Source organism: Sinocyclocheilus grahami, unplaced genomic scaffold, assembly GCF_001515645.1.
Source record: "Sinocyclocheilus grahami isolate Dianchi unplaced genomic scaffold, SAMN03320097.WGS_v1.1 scaffold227.1, whole genome shotgun sequence".
NCBI lineage: Eukaryota > Metazoa > Chordata > Actinopteri > Cypriniformes > Cyprinidae > Sinocyclocheilus > Sinocyclocheilus grahami.
In genome coordinates this window covers 801,326-821,380 of record NW_015505406.1, presented here as the reverse complement: position 1 = coordinate 821,380, position 20,055 = coordinate 801,326, and the positions used below count along the sequence as shown (strand labels likewise).

General features: G+C 39.1%; 1 protein-coding gene across 3 annotated transcripts; it reads right to left on the bottom strand.

Moving 5' to 3' along the window:
* Nucleotides 1–1,987: 1,987 nt before the first annotated feature.
* Nucleotides 1,988–19,528, bottom strand: ntn5 (netrin 5). 3 transcript variants are annotated; one of them, XM_016287964.1, is made up of 8 exons: nucleotides 19,492–19,528; nucleotides 19,187–19,340; nucleotides 10,886–12,240; nucleotides 9,976–10,164; nucleotides 8,956–9,105; nucleotides 6,354–6,407; nucleotides 4,608–4,688; nucleotides 1,988–2,837 (listed from the first exon to the last, which is right to left on the bottom strand). In XM_016287964.1, the coding sequence occupies exons 3-8, from the start codon at nucleotides 12,225–12,227 to the stop codon at nucleotides 2,119–2,121; spliced, it is 2,535 nt and encodes an 844-aa protein (XP_016143450.1). In that variant the 5' UTR covers nucleotides 12,228–12,240; nucleotides 19,187–19,340; nucleotides 19,492–19,528; the 3' UTR covers nucleotides 1,988–2,118. The 3 variants fall into 3 exon arrangements, with proteins under 3 accessions (XP_016143450.1, XP_016143448.1, XP_016143451.1); XM_016287962.1 differs by lacking the exon at nucleotides 19,492–19,528 and having other exon boundaries at nucleotides 19,187–19,432; XM_016287965.1 differs by lacking the exons at nucleotides 6,354–6,407; nucleotides 19,492–19,528 and adding an exon at nucleotides 6,443–6,496 and having other exon boundaries at nucleotides 19,187–19,431.
* Nucleotides 19,529–20,055: the final 527 nt, after the last annotated feature.

The window sequence follows — 20,055 nt, the reverse complement described above, 5'->3', positions numbered from 1 at the left end:
CAAAACAAGGCAAGCGCGGGGCAGTTTGGCCCTTCAAGCTGTGGGAGATTTTTTTACACTAAATTAACTGTCGTCAGTCAGCCAGGCAGGAAGGCTGGGAACAGGTGTTTCCTGTGCAAGCAAAGCAGGTGCATCATTGGCCGTCTCGCTTTACGGTCTCTCTCCATTTGTCTTTCCCCTTTCAGTCTCACGTGCGTGAACGTTCCTTCATTAGGACTTTTTTTTCTATCAATGAATCACATTTTTATTATCTTTTACTTCTCCTTTGTGTACACATTTATCACTGCTTTTTTTTATTTATTTTTTTTACATTTTATTCTTTGAAATTGAAACATTTATTAAATGTTTTAACTGAATAAACGACTTTATCAGGCTTGTTAACAATATTTATTATGAGGTAGAGCATTAAGTTAAACAGCAAAAAGATGTTTTGTCACATTTTGATACGCAAATATTTATAACATTTACATATTATATGATAGCTTAAAATATTCACATGTAATAAGACTTAAAAAGGCACCATATTAAAGATCTGTTGTATACAGTCTGAGTTCACTGTCAATGTGATTCATGATTCATATATATATATATATATATATATGTGTGTGTGTTTGTGTGTGTTTTCTAGCCACAAAAATGTACAAAACCAATTTTTTAAAAATGATTACTTACTGTGGGCACAAAATCTTTAGCCACACTTTACATGTCTGTCAGTGATGGAGACCAGAATGGATAAGATTTGTCAGCTGCTGATCTGAAAACAATGTGCCTCTTACAATCCCGCAATAAGAGTCTTACATGTCTGACTGTCAGACTAAACACTGTGGACTGAACAGGATGCCATTCATTTTGAGTAAAATATAATGATTTTCAGTCTTTTAATATTTGGATTAGACTCATCTCCTCCTGGAGGGAAGGTGCAAAAAAAATTACTCAGAGCATGTGACATGAAAAATATTTGCACATTTCATCTGAAAACTAACAATAATAATAATACAAATGGAATCTGGAATCTGATGATGAATATATAGCACAACATACAAAAATACTTAGATACTGACAGCAAAGTGTGTGAGTATTCAGTGGATTGAGTGGCTCTGTATAGGAAACATCCTAGATTTGAGACAACCAAAATATCCCTTGCCATGCCATTTCTTAAGCCCACTGTAGGCATTTCTTAAAGGAATCATTCACAAAATGAAAATTTGTTAAAAATGTATTGTATACAAAAATACTTAGATACTGACAGCAAAGTGTGTGAGTATTCAGTGGATTGAGTGGCTCTGTATAGGAAACATCCTAGATTTGAGACAACCAAAATATCCCTTACCATGCCATTTCTTAAGCCCACTGTAGGCATTTCTTAAAGGAATCATTCACAAAATGAAAATTTGTTAAAAATGTATTGACCCTCGGGCCATCCAAGATGTAGATGAGTTTGTTTCTTCATCAGAACAGTTTGGAATAATTTAGCATTACATCTCCTGCTCACCAATGGATCCTCTGCAGTGAATGGGTGCCGTCAGAATGAGAGTCCAAACAGCTGATAAAAATGCCATAATAATCCACAAGTTGATCATTTAACATCTTGTGAAGTAAAAAGCTGCGTGTTAGTAAGAAATCCATTATTAAGGTGTTGTAACCAAATATGAGTCCATAATCCATTTATGGCCAAAATCCAAGTCCATAATCCATAATAATGCTTCCTCCAGTTTATATTTCTCTCCTAGTTCAGACGAGACGACTCTTTCACTGTAGAAAGCAATATTATGGATAGAGGACTTTATTTTAGCCAGAAGCAATGGTTAAAAACATCTTGATGAATTTGTTTTATTACAAACATGCAGGTTTTCACTTCACAAGACATTACTTGATGGACTGGAGTCGTGTGGATTATATATGGACTATTGTGATGTTTTTATCATCTGTATGGACTCTCATTCTGATGGCACCCATTCACTGCAGAGGATCCATTGGTGAGCAAGTGATAGTAATGCTAAATTTCTCCAAATATGTTCTAATATAGAAACAAACTCATCCACATCTTGGATGATAGTGTGAGAAAATTTTTTGGTAAACTACTTTCTTTTGTATTGCTGCTCATAATATCTCATTTTGTTAGACAGGTGGCCCAGGTGACCATGTTGGACATGCTGTTGGGTGGTACTGCTCATGCTCATTGACTTGACTCGTCTTTGAAGTACCTGAGAGAGGATCCTGGGTGTGCTGCAACATGTGTTGTGTTTCCTGAGTGATGTTTTCAGCCTTACGGTCCTCCTCAAGGTGCATTTCTGTGTCTTTTCCATGTACGCCCTGAGTTCCTCCTCTTTTGTGTGTGTGCGTGAGGTCTGATCCTCCAGATTGTGTGGTTAAATGATGCTGCTTATGCGCCCCGTGTGTATGTTTATGTGGTATGTGTGGCTCAGACTGCAGTTTAAGATGTGGGGGGGTGTATTCTTCGTACAAGTTTGGGTGAGAGTGTTTCTGCATAGTGGTATTTCCCTGTAGGCACTTTCCCCGGGTGTCCTGTCCGCGGAAGCCTCTTAATTTGGGGCTCCAGTGTTCCCTCCACTGCAAAGCCATTGTGGTGCGGTCTGCGACTAATCGCCTCTCCTCGGGGACCCAACTCCGGCCGCTTTCCTCCGCTCCAATCAGGAGGAATGTCCGGCCCATCTGAAGCGCAGGGCAACCACAGCTCAGATCCCGATCTGGAACCCAGAGGGCCTGAACGCCTCGCTTTACGTGCGAAGAGCCCATACGAAAAACTGACTGCACCAATATGGAAAACTGCCACCAGGGACCGGAACGTTCCTTACTTTTGACCTGCACCTTCAGCACTGGGACAAAAGTATGACATAAAACAGACAAGGATGTTAGACAATATGACTAAAGACTGGAATACATTACATGACTTTTACCTCACTTTGCAAGTCAACCGTAGTTGACAAAAGTCAAAGCATGTCTGCGGATTTTCAGCAGAGTTGACAGATTTCACAGAACAACGCATACTGTGTGATGGGCTAAGACTCTGACTTTTTTTTAGCTGCGGACTATGACTCTATCCAGTCAGAGGATACCAAGCATGTTTGATATGTTGATCCGATTCTTAAACAAATGTTTTTAATTTGTTGTGCAGCTTCTAGCAACAAGGCGCAGGTTTCTGTGAGATTGTTGTGTTCAGAATGATTTGAAAGTCTGGCAATGTGTGATGATTAGATGTTATGTCTATGATGCCCAGTGTTTGTGTGTGTCTGTGCTGTGTGACCATTTGCAAAGTTGGCAGGTGCATGATGCATAGTGTTTTAAAATATGTTCCAATTTTAAGAGGCTAGTAGTGTGTTGTTTTCCGGGCCTTACGGTTCTTCATCATGCTTCAGTGATTTTCAAAAGAAATGTAATTCTATACACACTACTGGCCAACGGTTTAAAATAGTTAAGATTTTTTAATGTTCTTAAAATAAATATCTTATTCTCATGAAGGCTGCATTTATTTGATCACAAATAAATATTTTGAAATATTATTACAATTTAAAATACTGTAAAATAACGAAATAAATTGTGTTCACTGTATTTTCTATTCATCAAAGAATCCTGAAAAAAATGTATCATGGTTTCCACAAGAATTTTAAGCAGCAAAAACTATTTTCAACACTGGTTACAATAAGAACCATTATTAATAAAATAGCTACAACAATAATTGAGCACCAGAACAGAATGACTGATTTCTGAAGGATCACGTGACACTGAAGACTGCCTGCTGGAAATTCAGCTTTACCATGACAGGAATAAATTACTTTTTTAACTATATTAATCTAGAAAACAGGCATATTAAAATTTTATAATATATCACAATATTACTGCTTTATTTGATTTTAGATAAAAAAAAATTATGCCTGGTGAGCAAAAGAGACATCTTTCACAAACTTCATTATTCCAAACTTTTGACTGGCAGTATATTTCTGCCATATTCCTATTTCTGTCAGGACCACTATCATCAAGAATGATTGACAGTTAGCATACAGTTTGGATTGGCGGTATGGTTCTGTTCTGGGCAAGAACTCCCTGCGCATCTACGCAGCCTAGCATGGATGAGAGCAGGGAGAGCAGCGATAACCCCCTAGGATAAACAGAACAGATCCAACATAAAGGTATTGCGGATATCACTTATGTTCAGTAATTTAATGTACACATTTTAGAAATTAGTCTGATTCAAAGGGGAATCAGAAGGCCGAATCCTGACTGGATGAGAGGAGGAGCTGGGGATGGAGGAGGGTAATTAGCTATTGAGCAATGCTAATAATACTGAAGGACTTTATTTATAGGTGCTGTGAAAGGTGTTGTATCCTTATAGGTAGACGTGGATCAGCTGAGAGTCAGCTGACATGAGCTTGACTAACGTAACCTGACAGAACTAATGCTACACTTGATTTTCACCTCAGTAAAAAAAAAAAAAAAAGGTAATTTTACCTTTAATAATAATATCCCACAATTGCAACCTTGTTTCTCATAATTGTGACTTTATATCACATGATGTGACTTTATTTCTTAATTTAACTTTTGCACAATTGCCTTTTTTATTGAACAAATTTCCTTAGTTAAGGACTTACCGTAGTCCTTGAGACAATACGTCTCTAAATTCATTTTGACTCTTGCTTGGGAAGGTGGACAGTAAGAAAGACATTCCTCGCCTGGAGTGTGTGAGAGAGAGAAACACTTACTGTAATTTCACACGTTTAAAAAAAAACATTTCTATGTAAACCTTTTTTCCATTACTAAAAGCAACAATGGAAAGGTTAATCACACACATTCTGTAATCTATTTTAAATGACACTTTGTACAAACTAGATCACTCTCTCCAAGAAAGGAAAGCGAAGGGCTGTTCTATATCTCTATTCAAGTATTTAATAGAGCACAGGGGTCCAGGAGTGTTTTTTAGTAAAAGGCAGTTCTTTAGTCTCCAGAGATCTAGAGTTGGCCTGTCTACTCATTGCAGATCACAGTAATGTGTGTGAAATCAATCAGCAGTAATGGACTGCACTGCACTTTTTTAGATATTAGCAAAGCAGCTGCGGCAGGTATATATTACCATAATCATGGCAGACTGCACAATATGCTGTTGCTGTCAATGGTACAACACGTTTTATTCAGAAAGAAAATATCTGCTCTGGGTTTTTTACTGTCAGCTGGTCAACAGGCCAGATTTCAAGATAGTATCACCCTGCAAAAAAACTAATTTAGTCAACCTGAGACTCATATGTGAGTCTCTTAAGAAAGGGTTATATATTTTTCGGTCTTATCTCTGTTTGGTATCAATATTTGGTTTTTGTAGGGAGTCAGCAGAGGCTAGTGGTCACAGTGGTATCAGAAGACAATAATACAGTTTTAAAATAAAGCTTATAAGTCTGAGCCAGTGTCAATAAATGAACAGCAGGATGGAACTCTTTTGCAATTTCAAAAAAATGTGACTGGATATCATTAAAGTAGCTTTTAAATAATTGCAGAGACAGTTCCAGGTATTTTAAGCAAGCCTGAAAGTGGACAAAGAGTCATTCTGATGTTGATTTGTGTAGAGAAAACATACATTAGCAGTTACAAGGGATGATGCTGTAAATTTCTTTCTACATATAAATTCAGATTTATTTATATTTAAAATAAAATAGGAAAGCCATAAATTATTATAATTATTGGTATACTAGTCAAGTCAAATCACTTTATTTATATTGCACTTTATACAATACAGATTGTTTCAAAGCAGCTTCACAGTAATAAACAGGAAAATAACAGAATCGGGTGATACATTTGAATTCTGCTGCAAACATCTACTCTATCTTATCAACTCTAATGATAAATTATACATAGGTTAATAATATGTAAAATATGGTGCATTACATATCCCACATTATTCATTATAGGAACATGAATAATTCCAATTGTGCAGCTTGTTAAAATACATACTATTATCTTTCTACACTATATAATGCAGAACATTTTTATGAGAGAAATTCATGTGGCAAGAAAGCAATTGTGTTACCCACCAAATGTTACAGAACAAAGTTGATCCACTAGGGGACAGTAAATCCCATTTAATTGCTTAATTATGTATAACATGCGTCTTTAACAATAATTGTATTGTTATTGTGTTGTTTCTTGCCATTGTTCTTGCTTTGTGTATAAAGCTTTAGCAATGTTATATGTGAAAAAAACATAACATTAACAAAAATAAATATTTTACATTGGATAAAAGATGACAATTCACAAATGAACAGTGTATCTAAGCAGAAAGCTCAAAATAAAATTATTGTGTGTGTGTGTGTGTGTTTGTGTGTGTTTATAAGGAAGAACCAATTGCTTACCAATGCTGTACTGAGGCTGGTAAACTGGGGTGGGTGGTGCAACCTCCTGAATACCTGAACGAACAACAAAGGAAGAACCAATTGCTTACCAATGCTGTACTGAGGCTGGTAGACTGGGGTGGGTGGTGCAACCTCCTGAATACCTGAACGAACAACAGACAGAGAGAAAGGGGGACAAGGGTCTCTTTAAATTACAGCAAGCAGTGACAAGTTTATTTGTGTGCCTTTCATTTTGTCCTTCCTCTTTTTCACACCTCCGCTGTGGGTGACTCGTTCTAATCCCTGCAGTGGCTCATTAGGGCATACTTGCCATTTGTGAGTGTGTGAGGGAGAAAGGGGACGTGTGTGCTGTGACTGCAGTTTGCCCTGTTGTGTTTTAGTGCATGTGGAATGCTTGTGTGGTAAAAACAAGAGTACTTTTGTCACTGTGAGTGAGCCCAGACAATTTTGTGCATGTGTGTGGTCTTAAAGGTCAATAGGGCCACCTATCAGGACGCCCTATGTCAAACACGCATACATATGGCCCATGATAGGTCTGCAACGCTGGGTCAACCATATATTACCCATGAGTTCTGTGCTTCTGCCCATATCTCTGACACAACTGGGACACTGACACCTTATCCTCTTCCTCCAACCCCCCAAACTCGAAAGTCCCTCAGCAATAACTCATATCAAACGTCAAACAGCTTCAAATTCATTTTGGTGTTTTTAGCCCCGGAGGCATTTAGTAGGTCTCTGGGTGTAAGAGCTGGCAAATGTAGACCTGAAGAAATCCATTTGCTTTAAAGGATGTAGCATATATATATATATATAGTTTTTAACATGGATAACCTGAGACTTCCTGGTCCCTGTTATCCAAAATATAAACCCCACAAATCTTCAAGTGCTAATAATATCTCATGTCTGGGTCACTTTCCCTGTGATAAACGACGGCTGCGTTTCCTGCTCCATGAGAGGTGGCAAACGGTTCGCTGGTGCCGGTCATGTTTTTAGCTGCGGCTCGCCTTTGGTGCAGGAAAGACGGGAGCTCACGCTATAAATATCCATGTTGAGACGATCCATGTAGAACAACAAACAAGCTCTTCTATCACTGAGCTGTAACCCGTGAAGAATTATGCGTCTGTCGTGCTGGGAGGGAAACGGGGTCTGGTTGTGCACCACGACAGGTGCTGTTCGCCACACCATGTCAACCTTCTCACTGAGGCTTGCGCTGTTATGTGAACTTTGAGAAATAAAAACGCAGCAATATTCATTGGATTATCACGTAATGAAAACGAAGCACGCAGAAATTCAGGAAAGCTGATTGTAATGTTGATGAAAGCCAAGTGGCACCACCTGAGAAGTTTCAGGACTTTGTATGGAACCAGTTATTCACAGGAATGAGGGGAAGGCGTTAGAATTTCAGAGCGGCTTCTACTAAATCCTTCATAAACAAACAGTAGTTTGCCAAGGGACAATAATACTGAGTTTGGAGTTTAAATAAATTAAGCCTTTTAATTGGGTCAAGGGCAGTTGAGGTGAAAAATAAAACGGGAAAAAACACAATAGATCCCCAGAAACATACACTACCATTCAAATGTTTGTGGTCGGTTAAGAGATGCTTTTAAAACAAGTCTCTCATGCTCACCAAAGCTGAAATATTATTACAATTTTAAAAAACAATTTATATTTTAATACATTTTCAAATGTAATTTATTCCTGTGATGGCAAAGCTGAATTTTCAGCAGCCATTACTTTGGTCTTCAGCATAATGAAACTTCAGATATCATTATTATGATTATCAGTGTTATTATTATTATTATTATTATCCATGTTGGTCACTGTTGTGCTGCTTAATATTTTTGTGGAAACTGTGATGCATTTTTTCTCAGGAATCTAGATTTTTTTTTGTGGCATAAATATCTTCACTGTCACTTTTGAAAAGTAGTTTATGGGTTGAAATGGCCGTTTCACCTGACCACTATAGCCTATAATTTATACAATTCAGTGATAGCAAGACACAAACTACTGTATATTAAATGAATATAAGCTTGTTTTATAAAACAGAAATCAACTTTACTATCAACTGAAAGCTTATAAGATCACTTGCATTCACTTTAAGAATTCAAAAGTTGTACTAAAGCAATGAATTATCTTTTTTTTTTTTTATCACATACACGCTTTATTGGCCAGACAGAAATCGTACTAGTCCTATTTCAAGGTCAGACCTTGACATTGTCAGGTATGCATATGTGTTTATCGGACTGTGTTGTGTGTATGACGCGAAAGGCAGAGAACTTATGTGCAACGTGTATTTTATCCACCAAATATTAAATTATGGATTGTGTCATGCACACTTAAGTTGACAGACAAATTAGGAATGTAGAATGCCTATGCAAAAACAAACTGTAGGTTAATGAAAACTGTACATGTAATGACTAAAATTTTTAACTGACTAGGTGGGGGAGAACGTGGTTACAGTTCGATGGCCAGATATGGGCCGATTACTTATCCTGGCTAATATTTCAGTATATTGTTACTGTAAACAGTGCTTCTTATGGCCAGCAACTTTAATTATTATACAGAATCCAATCAAATTTGTAATGCAAGCTGTGATACTTACGGATGCATGGCCGGAGGGGGGAATGGCCTTGCTTGTACCCGGGGGCACAACGGTTACACCTCTGTCCTGTGACTCCTTCTCTACACAAACACTGCCCTGTGGACTGGTTACACCAACGTCCCACAGCACCCATGGGGTGGCACTGGCATGCTGAGGGTAACAAAATAGAAAATGAAAGGATGAAAGTGAAGAAAAAGATTAGGAACAAGAGCAATGTAGAAAGAAGAAGCAGGGAAAAAAATGGAGCTGAGAATTATCATGAGACTAAGGGTATTAGTGTGAGACTAGCAGGTTTAGACACATGAAGGGAAATGACGAGCAATACTACACAGAACAAGGCAGCTGTGGTTTGTGTCTTCAGTTGTAATTCAAGTCTCATTGACCCCTGAGCAAGATTTTCCCCATAAAACTTATGTGTGATGGCTGGGAGACCACTGAGAGGAAAGATCTGCTTCTCTGCTTCTGCTCAACCTTTCTTCATCCAAACAAAACTCCAACCATCCTACAAACATTTATACACGATTAAAAAGTCAGGTCTGTTTTAACATTAACAAGTTCTAAATCTTTCAGTTTCCAAATTTCTAAGGTAATTCTATCATCTAATTCAAATATTTAGGTGTTAGCAGAGGTTTTATGGTATTTTCAAGACATCATTTAGATTTTGTATACATTTTACAAACTAAATGACAAATAAACATTGATGTATGAAATGCATGTACAACCATGCAGTGTGAACTGATGTTATATTGGGACATTGCCTAAAATGCTCCATGAGCATGCCATAGATATGAGAGCAGTCAAAGTTAAAATGTCAGTGCGCATTCCATCACTCATAGTGTAGCCATAACATAGACACAGACTATGCTGCCTTTCACACACCTCAGACCCCACAGATGGCAAAGCCAAAAAAAACATGTTTTTCTTTTCACTTGTGGAACGGCAAGAATGATTCACTCACGTATCTAGCAGCTTAAACATGATTTCCACATAAAACACACAGACAAATCAATTGTTACTGACGCTGGCAGGCCTTGCGGTGGCTGAGCGGTGTGCTGTGGTCTCGCGTATATCCGTTCTGGCAGAGCTGGCAGTGGCGTCCCGTTGTGTGGTGCCGGCACTTCAAACAAATGCCTCCACTGACTCGACCAGACTGCTGATACACGGCCATACTGAACCTACACTTAGTAGAGTGACCATTACATTCACATGCTGGGAAAGAGAGAAACAGACAAAGATGAGCACAGATAGAGGATTATAAAATAGCAGTGAAAGGAGTGAAAAACAGTTTAGTTTCAGTAAAGAAATGGAATTTCTTCTAGAAAAAAACATTAAATAATGCTCAAATTTATTTGCGAAGCAACACTGCATAAGATTACATTATCTGACAGTAGTATGTATAGTATGCGAAAAACAATACGCTAAAAGAGTAGTATATCCGAAATCATTTATACTACCCATACTCGTATAGAACATACTTTTTTACCGGTGAAGTAAGTTCAAATTCAATTGTAGTACCTACCCAGACAGTATGCGATTTCGGATGCACCGAAGTCTTAATATGTGGCACGACTGATTACCCAGCATGCTTTGTGGCTTTTGTCAATTGAGAGTGCGTTTGATTTGATTACTCGAATGAAATCAATTTAATCATCCAAAGTAAAATAAAGTCACAAAGTTTTATTAAGTATTGCTTATTGCGTCATTTTAATTTGAGGATTTTAGTGGTTTAAACTGGTCAATTAAACGAAAATACTCATTAAGAGTAAGGCTTTTTAAAGTGGATTGTAAATTATATAATGAAGATGTTCTTATTTTATATGATATTGTGTGAAAAATACTATTTTTCTGCAAGTAAGTAGCAGTGAATCCTATTTAAAAATAGACATTTAAGCATAGACAGACCACCAGACACACACAGGCTTAAACTCACGGACACACGGGTGTGGTTGGCTGGGTGTGGCCCGTTGCCACGGTCGATCATAAAAAAATTGCTCACACACGTCACAGTCCGGCCCAGATGTGTGATGCTCACACTGACACAGGGCACGCCCCTGGTTGTCACGACGACAGCGAGAGGCGTGGCCATTGCACTTGCACCTGCCGCCGACCTGCAGGTCGGAAAGGGCAAGAGAGGGTTTCAGTGGGGTGTAAAGAGATGATGGAACGAGGTTGCGTGAGGTGTTTTTTCTCGATTTAGAATGGGACTTCCCCCTCCCTGCATTGTTTCTTCTTCTCCTCAACTCTCGCCCTTTGGAGCCCTGCTGTGGGATATTTAGGGACCAATCACATGTGCCGTCCTGGCATGGCTTGTAACTGTCTTTTTTTCTGCCCCTTCCCACTCTACCTTGAGATCCCATCTCTTTTCGAGTAACATTGAGGCCACTTTGGGGCACAGTGCTTTTGTTTCTAGTTCTTTGTGTTGAAGTCTGTTTTTCTTGACTGTTTCTCCAAATTTCAACGCCTGTGTTTTTCTCGCCAAACCTCAGAGCTTTGTCTCCCCTTTCCCTCCATCTAAATGTGCCTCCCACGTCATTTAGTTTGTCTTCTTGCTTTTTCATTTTATCCAATGATTGATGAAATACTATCTTTACGTCTGTTGCAGTCACCCAATCTTGGAGCCCTGGACTGTAGTCAAAGTCTGGTGAGGAAGGACGTCCATCCAAAGTCGAGAAGGCCAGCACGACATTTCCACGATGCTTCTGCAGTGGTCTGGGATCTGAACACAGCGGCTCTGTCTCCTGGTGCTTTGTCAGAGCGATGGACTGCGCAGGGCGGCCAAATGTGCCCATGCAGTTGCTTGAATAAAACTGTAGGGGGCGCCAGCTCCGGCCAAAGTCCATTGACTTCAAGATGGAGATGGGATAGGATTCTACAGACTCCACCTGTTGACAGAACTGAAGACTAATGTAAGTGATTTCAAAGCGTCTGCCTAGGGGAACTGTTAAAGTCCAGTCCCCACCACCTGAGCCTTCGGCAGCCGTCCAGCATGTCAGATTGTGGGGGTTATGAAGGTCTGTTAAAGTGCTGATGTTTGTCTTGGGTCCTTGCTGGAGGTCCTCCATCGTTACAGGCACTCCATAGGCCGTATTGATGAATTCAGATAGACAGTGGCGTGGACGTCCATCCAGGTGGTAGCAAGGGTCATGAGGAGAGGTCCAGCTGAGAGGAGATTGAGAAAGAAGAGGAGAAAGAAGGGAGAGAGGGAAGAGGGTAAAGAGGAAAAGAGGGAGGAAGGAGAGTGTCTGGAAAGGAGGGGAGTGATATCTGGACATGATGTCATCAAGCCTATAACAGTAGGGAAAGAGAAAAAGAAAGATTAAAAATGTATAAGAGGTCATATAACAAAAAGTCAGGATACTGATGGATTTACATGACGGTTGAGTGAAGCTCAAACAGGCGAGAGCATTGCAGTATGGTTTTTCTCAGACCACACCACCTGTGCCACAATTAAAAACATCCCAGCTCACAACTCACGACACTCATTCTAGATTCTAAGTCGACCATTTAACACACATAATCCAGCCAATCAGAGGCCTATTTGTCAGTAGGAGGCCTCTCTTTATCTGGTCTGTGTCAAAGTGTCTGACTTAATGCGGCTTTTAAATGTATATTCATTTTGACATTTTCAACTCTGTAAAGAAGGAACAGGGGCAATTGAGTGTATAAACATGGAGAGATTGCAAGAGATGACATAGAGCATGTGGAGCAGCTGGTCCAATATTCCAAGCCCTTTCTCATTTATCATATTTATGGCTTTCCACTCTTTTAATCTAAACCTGTCTATTGCAGATGGGGAATTGTGAGGGGAGATGGGAAGAAGCACTGTAGGAAGGAATAAGTTGACTTGATTATTGAGAGAAAAAGTGGGATGAAAAGATTCATAAAGTAAACATGACCCAAATAAACTATATATATATATATAGAGAGAGAGAGAGAGAGAGAGAGAGAGAGAGAGAGAGAGAGAGAGTTTAAACTATATGTAGCTTTGTATAAAGGGTCAAAATTAACCGTATTAGATTGTAACATTTGTTTATAACTGTAAAATGTTTGTGAGAAATTTTAATTCCTGGTAGCTTTTGCAGATTATTTGGCCATGATTTTTGCAGACAGGTCCAGCACATCACACAAACACATTTGAGACCAGCACTTTTCAAAATTTTGGACAGGCCTACTTGTTTTAGAACATGAGAAAAATAATTTCTGGTGGGGCCAAACTTTGGCTGGTAGTACATGTATAAAATCACAGTGATATTGATTGAAAAGGGACACCTGTGGTGCATTGGCCCTTACATACATTGAAATATAGAACTGTCATAAAACTCAAAATATGAAATTGACATCATTACAAACAAAAATGTAGAAAACAAATATTATTATTGGCAACAATAATATATTGCTATTTTATACTGAAAAAAATAATAATAATATAAAATAAATATAAATATATAATAAATATTATTTCTACAAAATAAAATACTATAGGAAATACATATATGACCACCTTTACAAAAATGTGTACTTTTCTGTCTAAAAACAATAAATATACAAATGGAATTTATAAGGTTAATTAACAGAAGAGGTTCACATAAGCTATGAAGAATGCATGGATTATTAAAAAGTATTAAATTAATCTTTTTGAAAACACAGATTCCATAAATCACGCCCTTTATGCATTCCAGGGTTAAAATGGGACCCGTCTGTTCCAAGACCCAGTGCAACATTTGGTTGCCCCGCAGTCTGTACCCTTGAGCCCTGATTCTAAGTTTCAATAATTAACTTGAGGCAAGATGGCAAAAAGAGAGAGAGAGAGAGACAGACAGAGAGAGAGAGAGAGAGAGAGAGAGAGAATGGTAGTGAAAGTAAGAAGGACAGGGAAATGTGGGGAACTAAGATTAGAAAATAAAATTTTAAAAGCATAAAAGCAGATTTATAGATTGAATGTGAGAAATGCATGCTCAAGTTGAACCACTTCCTCTGGCAAGACAGCATAAGCCTGTACTCGCCTGTCTGCAGGCCCCCAGTAATGAATCTGTGTCTTCCACTTCTTGGCCTGATGGAGGAGTCTGTTTATTTATCTGATGATAATCTACACCAGAGAAAGTTGCAAAATCTCGCCTGCAGATAAGACAAACAATGCACTCACTCTTCCTTAGACAGAGTGATATAGAGCCCTGACAAATTGTGGGTTTAAAAAAGGCAGGCAGATGGGTTGCATCTAAGAGCTAACACACTCTAAAAAATGCTGGGTTAAATACAACCCAGTGCTGGGTAAAATAGGGACAAACCCAGCAATTGGGTTGTTTTGACCCAGCGGTTGGGTTACTCCCCAGAAGGTTGTGTTAAACATTTAACCCAACCGCTGGGTCAAAACAACCCAATTGCTGGGTTTGTCCCTATTTTACCCAGCACTGGGTTGTATTTAACCCAGCATTTTTTAGAGTGCACTCTTTGCTTCTAATGAAACGCACTGTAAAATCCTCGGTGTTCGGTCAGTGCCTCAAATTATCAGTTGTTAACTGTTGGAAGTGCATCCTAAACTAACAGATGAACACTTACGAACATTTGCTGTTCCCTCAGCTCTTCTCACCCTCTCTTTTCTCAGTGTATCACCTGCCTTCAAAGTTCTGAGAATGTTCCTAAGTGTTGATGATTGATGATGTCCTAACAAGCGTTTGACATTGACAGCAAAGTCAGCAGGGATGCATAAACGGCCCGGTAGGAGAGGGGAGCACTGAGAGAGTCACTGGCTCAATTATCTCGTAGGCTGAAATATGAGGACCCATAGGGGACATGAAGGTCAAAGAAAGCGCACTGAGAGGTAAAACCACCCACTGTCTTACATATTGTTCTTTGGGTTTCTATACGTTTTAATGTTTCTTTCCAATAATACGTGTTTAAAGCATTTTTCTCGAAAACATCGCCAGGTGTCTGCCTCTACAACGGGAGGTGATGAGCGGCCAACTGCAGGACAGAGCAGTGCACATTCCCAGGGTCCGGTGTGCGGCTCGCGATCATTCCACACATGTTGCGACGTGCCCCAGGGGAAAACTGAGAACACTGTCAAAACCCCTTCCGCATTAATTGATCGCCTGATTAATTGAATCTCCGGTTTCGGAGAGGCGGCAGTGTATCTGAGGGCGATGCGTAAGACTGTAAGTTGGGCAAGTGATGAGAGCGTGTAGATATTCACGGCTGTCGTCTCGAGCAGGGAGGGTTTGATCCACTCTCAGCATGATTTGTGATTGTCCCTGGCTTCATTGCAGTGCTAGCTAATTGAACATAGCTCATTACACATGCTTGATGGATTGAAGCTTAACCAATAGGTTTATTAAGCTCGTAAGCTCCTTTCTAAAAGACAACCCTTACAAAAAATAACCATGTTTTTTTTTTATAGTAAAAGTGTAGTAACCATTGTTTTGGCGCACTGATAACCACAGTTTTACTATAAATACCATGGTTAAACTATGGTTAGTGTAGCAAGACCATTGCTAATTTGTGTTTACCATGGTTTAACTATAGTAACCATGTTTTTGTTTGTAGTATGGTTAATTTTCGTATGGGAAATTCAAACTTGTTTAGTTGCTGAGCCTCAGCCTATAGCAGCACGTAGAACCTTGGATACAGTTTCCACAATTTATCTAGCTCTTTCCATAAATTCACACCCGTCGCATATGAAAGCTACAAAGTGTCCGTTCCTGTTCACTGGAAGTTAGCTTTGAAAACGATCGGGGGGCTTCCTCATGATCACAAAGTCAAAAAGAAATGATCGGATCAGCGTTGTTTGTGCTCGAGCCAACAAGATGAGGCACGAGACTGATAGCCATTGTATTATATGTCATTAAGAAGCCATTATATGTTTATATTTTTATCATATAGCTTATATATTTAAAAAAGTCTTAATTGCATATTAGCCTACAACACATCTCGAATATTTTGTCAGCGTTTAGGCTACTTCTACTGCGTTCCAATCTAAATGGGAATTTGCTTAATCCATTTGTTTTAGGAATACATTGGTTGAATACATGGTTGCGTTGAAGTATGTAATTTATGCGCGACCAAACAGCTTTTCGAAAAAGACAAACAAAACCTCCAGTCAATCATCGAGCAGGCTACAGCCCCGACTATATAGGCCTACGGGTCGTTCAAAACAAATGGGGGGATTTTCGTATCGCCACAGAAACGGAGATTTTTTTTTTCCTCTTCTTTTTGAGAAAAGTGTTTTAGTGTTTTATATGATATACAATTAAAATAGCATACAAACTGTTGTTATCTACTTGAGAGTTTCACACGTCTTTGGCAATCCTTTTTTTGAAAAAAGTTTTTTTTCCCAAGTTAAACAGAGATCAAAGCAAGTTGTCGTAGCTAGAGGAATAAAATATACAAATAAAAAAAATACATAAAAAAAAAAAGTTATTTTTTTTATAAATATATACAAATCTATGATTGTAAAAAAAGGAAGTGATTTGGAATGTGATAGAACGTTTCCTCGTTTCTCTCTGAAATATGATTTTGCACACATTTGGCACAGAACTCAGGTTTATGGAGAGCTCGATACCTGTCAGTTTCCGCGTAGGCTACACAGTGCTGCGCTTCACGTCCTAAATCTCAACCCTGGGGTTTGTTGTCGGACAGATGAGAAAGATTTGGCCTGCTTAACACATTTGAACATTCTTCATCGTGGACGACAGCCAGCCAAGGTTGTACTGAATCTTTGACAAGCGATCCCCGCGATAGGCCTACACGTGGGATCCATGTTCTTGAAATGAACTGATTTAAAATTGCGTGATTTATTGCGGTTATGTCCCTGTCCATCATAAATTAATAAATCACTAACTGTCTGTTTGTTGTCCTCAGATGAATAGAAACAAGAACGTTTTCTCTTGCGCTTTCAAAAACCTGTCGATTTCAGCGTTGTACGTATCCTATAGGACAGGGCTCCTCAAATCTTGCCCTGGAGGGCCAATGCGCTGCAGAGTTTAGCTCCAACCCTGATCAAACTCACCTACCTGTGATTTTCTAATGATCCCAAAGACATTGATTAGCATGCTCAGGTGTGTTTGATTAGGGTTAGAGCTAAACTCTGCAGGAAAGTGGATCTCGTGGGCCAGATTTGAGGATCCCTGCTATAGGACATGAACTCTTGCTCGCGCGCTCTCACACACCTGTTTAACCATGCAGCAGCTGCCAATAACACCTCTATATCTTCCGGTAGCCTAATTTCAAATGGTCTTAAAATTAAAAGCGAATATCTGCAAAGCATGGATATATTGGTTTTGAACTGACATTAGATTAGTTGTCATGCACGGCAGAGACTATAATGTTTTCAGTGATAAATGTCGTAAACTGGCATCCTTCAGCAGAAGCATAATAGCTATTAATAATATTTTGACTGACACAAATTTGTCAAACACACCTTTGTCAACCTGATGCACAACATAGGTACAAAACACGAAACGGAATGAAAGAAAATGAAGTGTTGGACATATTCCCCTTTGTTTAATATATTTGGTAGGCTACAGTTCGTTCAGTTCGTTCAGTTGAGACACTGCAAAGTATACAGGACAGTTTTTTTTTTGGTTAATTCTGACTTTGAATCATGCTCTATTCGCGTTTTGTGAAATCTTATTCAAGAAGCCAAGCCAGATGTAAACTTTTGTGCTTTGAAGTTTATACAAGAATATTCATAGTGCGCCCTGTCAGCTTGAACATAGGTCCAAGCAAGGATACATGTTTGAATAGGAAAACACATGTAGTACAGTAGGCTAGACAGCGGCACAGGGAGAGAAATAAGGAAAAAAAGAGAGGCCGATCACTCTTTCTCTCTCTCTCTCTCTCTCTCTCCCACGCTATGTGCCCTGGCAGTGAAATCATGAAATTTCCCTGCAGGTTTCGTCTCAATGTTGAAAAACAGATGCACATGAAATCGCCGTCCGTGATTCCGTGCTCCAGTTATGCCAAGCACAACATTCCACGATGAACCTATAGAGTGGAACAATTAGCAAGGGGGGGTTCATCCCATTTATCGTCAATTAAACGTTTAAAATGCAAGTTAACCATGTGTTTTAGAAGATACAGCGAGAGAATGTATCATCCTGTCAAGTATGCTGGCAGCTTGGCAATAGCTGGTCATTCCGTTCAAACAGGCCTACAGATCATCCTTTAAGAAAAGATAACTGATCATTGCAGGACTGTCGAGATTTCCTCTCAATTCTATATTTCTACTGTAATCTGAGTTTGTATTGTGCAATGAGATTGAAATCACATGGGATGTGAACTAAGTCGAACCCTATAATGATCATTTAATGAAAAATTCTGTTTTATGGAGCTATAATTACAACCATTCGTGTTTATCAGTTGACCCGACGTATATGTACAGAATAGCGAGGCACGAAGTGCGCCCGCAGAACGGGGAACGGAAATTGCATTTTTTTACTAAAATAATTGTTTCGCAGCTGGCCACCTACATGGCCTTAAGCTGTTAGTTTTCGGGCCTTTGTATACCCCGTTGTTGTATTGCATGGCCTAAACTGATTGTGTCCCATAAATCCGATGGAAAGTATTTAAAAAATAATTATGGACTTTCTAAATTAGTTTGCATCATGACATTTGATAATCATGCATCTTAATAAGATAAAAGATAATATGCATTCATTTACAACTGCTTTATTAAATGTTGCTAGTTGCTTTATTAAATGTTAAAATATGCATTTCAGTTAAGTGAACGTCTTTTATCCACTTGGCTTTTATATATTAATTAATTTTTTACAGGAGAACAACACTTTTAAAGATACTTGGTATACGGATTATAGCGCTTGGAAAAAAATATTCTAGGTAAGCAGCAGACAATAATTTTTTTAATAAATCACGTTTTGTATTTGTATTTGTACAAACAAATGAACATATAAAATAAATTAATTATGTAAAATAAATGATCTGGTTGCACCCGATTCATGCTGCAATAAAAAGTGCTATGTACATGCAAGTGCATGTATACAAAAATATATATAACAATCATAATCCTACAAAAAAACACTTTGATCAAACACATCTCCATAAAGAACAACTAGAGTTTCAGTGCGCGGGCTACTTTAGCACCATCACTGGTTAAGACTAATCAACGGGTTATTCTAAATTTAAATCCCTTGTCAGCAGTCCTGATCAAGCCTGTTCTGATCTAAAGACAGAAGCGGGGACTGGAAAGGTGCACAAGAGCAAAACTGAGTTTACCTACCATGTGCGCTTCAATGCGGGTTGCCAGTGTAGCCGCGTCCTGGTTGATCAATAACTGCACGACAAGTGGACAGATATTCTCAGGCTGAGCAGCGCAAGTTCCTGCTGCATTCAGAGCGCCGCGGCAGGGTTACGTATCACCCTGACGTCAACTCCTTCACTGGCAAAGGACGCACACATACATATACACACACACTAAATGCCTGTACATGCATTAAGCACATTAGGAATGCATGCACAAAGAAAGACCTTTTTCGGTTTCCTAATATATCCCTAATATCCCCTAAGGCAATTTTGGTTACGCACCGTAATCTTGAACTTGTACCCTCGCGGGCGTCAATTCAAAGTTCAATGTGCAATTGAAACAACACTTTGGGTAACCCCAGGAACGAGGCGCTCCCTCTCTGGAGAGGATCTAAAGCTGACACATATGGAAATAGTGAGTAAGGGTGAGGCAAGGGGAGCGAGTGAAAAAAGAACAACTGAATTGAAAGGAAAACAAAAGAAACTCTCTCAGAGCAGTCCCATAAAACTGATTGATGACTTCCCTGGAGGACTGTTTCCAAGGTGCATGCTTGTGTGTACCCATGCTGTAGGCCTAGAGCATGTCACTTTTAAGGTTTGATGTTTTTGGATGCTTGTCAAGTACAACAAACTTAATTGAGGGATGAACTGGTACAATCATATCACATATTCTTGGCATTCTTTCACCACACAGATCAGTTTGACTTGGGTGCTGCAACACACGAACGTGTCTGCTGGATCTATTACACCATGTGATATTGAAAGCAGGCTGGAGAAAGTCCAGATATTGAACCAGACAAGAAGTGTGTTGGAGAGAAGTGAGCGGCAAGAGCGAATGTCACCAAA

Coding starts and splice junctions, on each gene's coding strand:
- ntn5 (XM_016287964.1), bottom strand. CDS start 12,227: ATGTCCAGATATCACTCCCCTCCTTTCCAGACACTCTCCTTCCTCCCT. Junction 9,106..9,975: donor CCACCGCAAGGCCTGCCAGC/GTCAGTAACAAT, acceptor TGTTACCCTCAG/CATGCCAGTGCCACCCCATG. Junction 2,838..4,607: donor GTATTGTCTCAAGGACTACG/GTAAGTCCTTAA, acceptor CTTTTGTCCCAG/TGCTGAAGGTGCAGGTCAAA.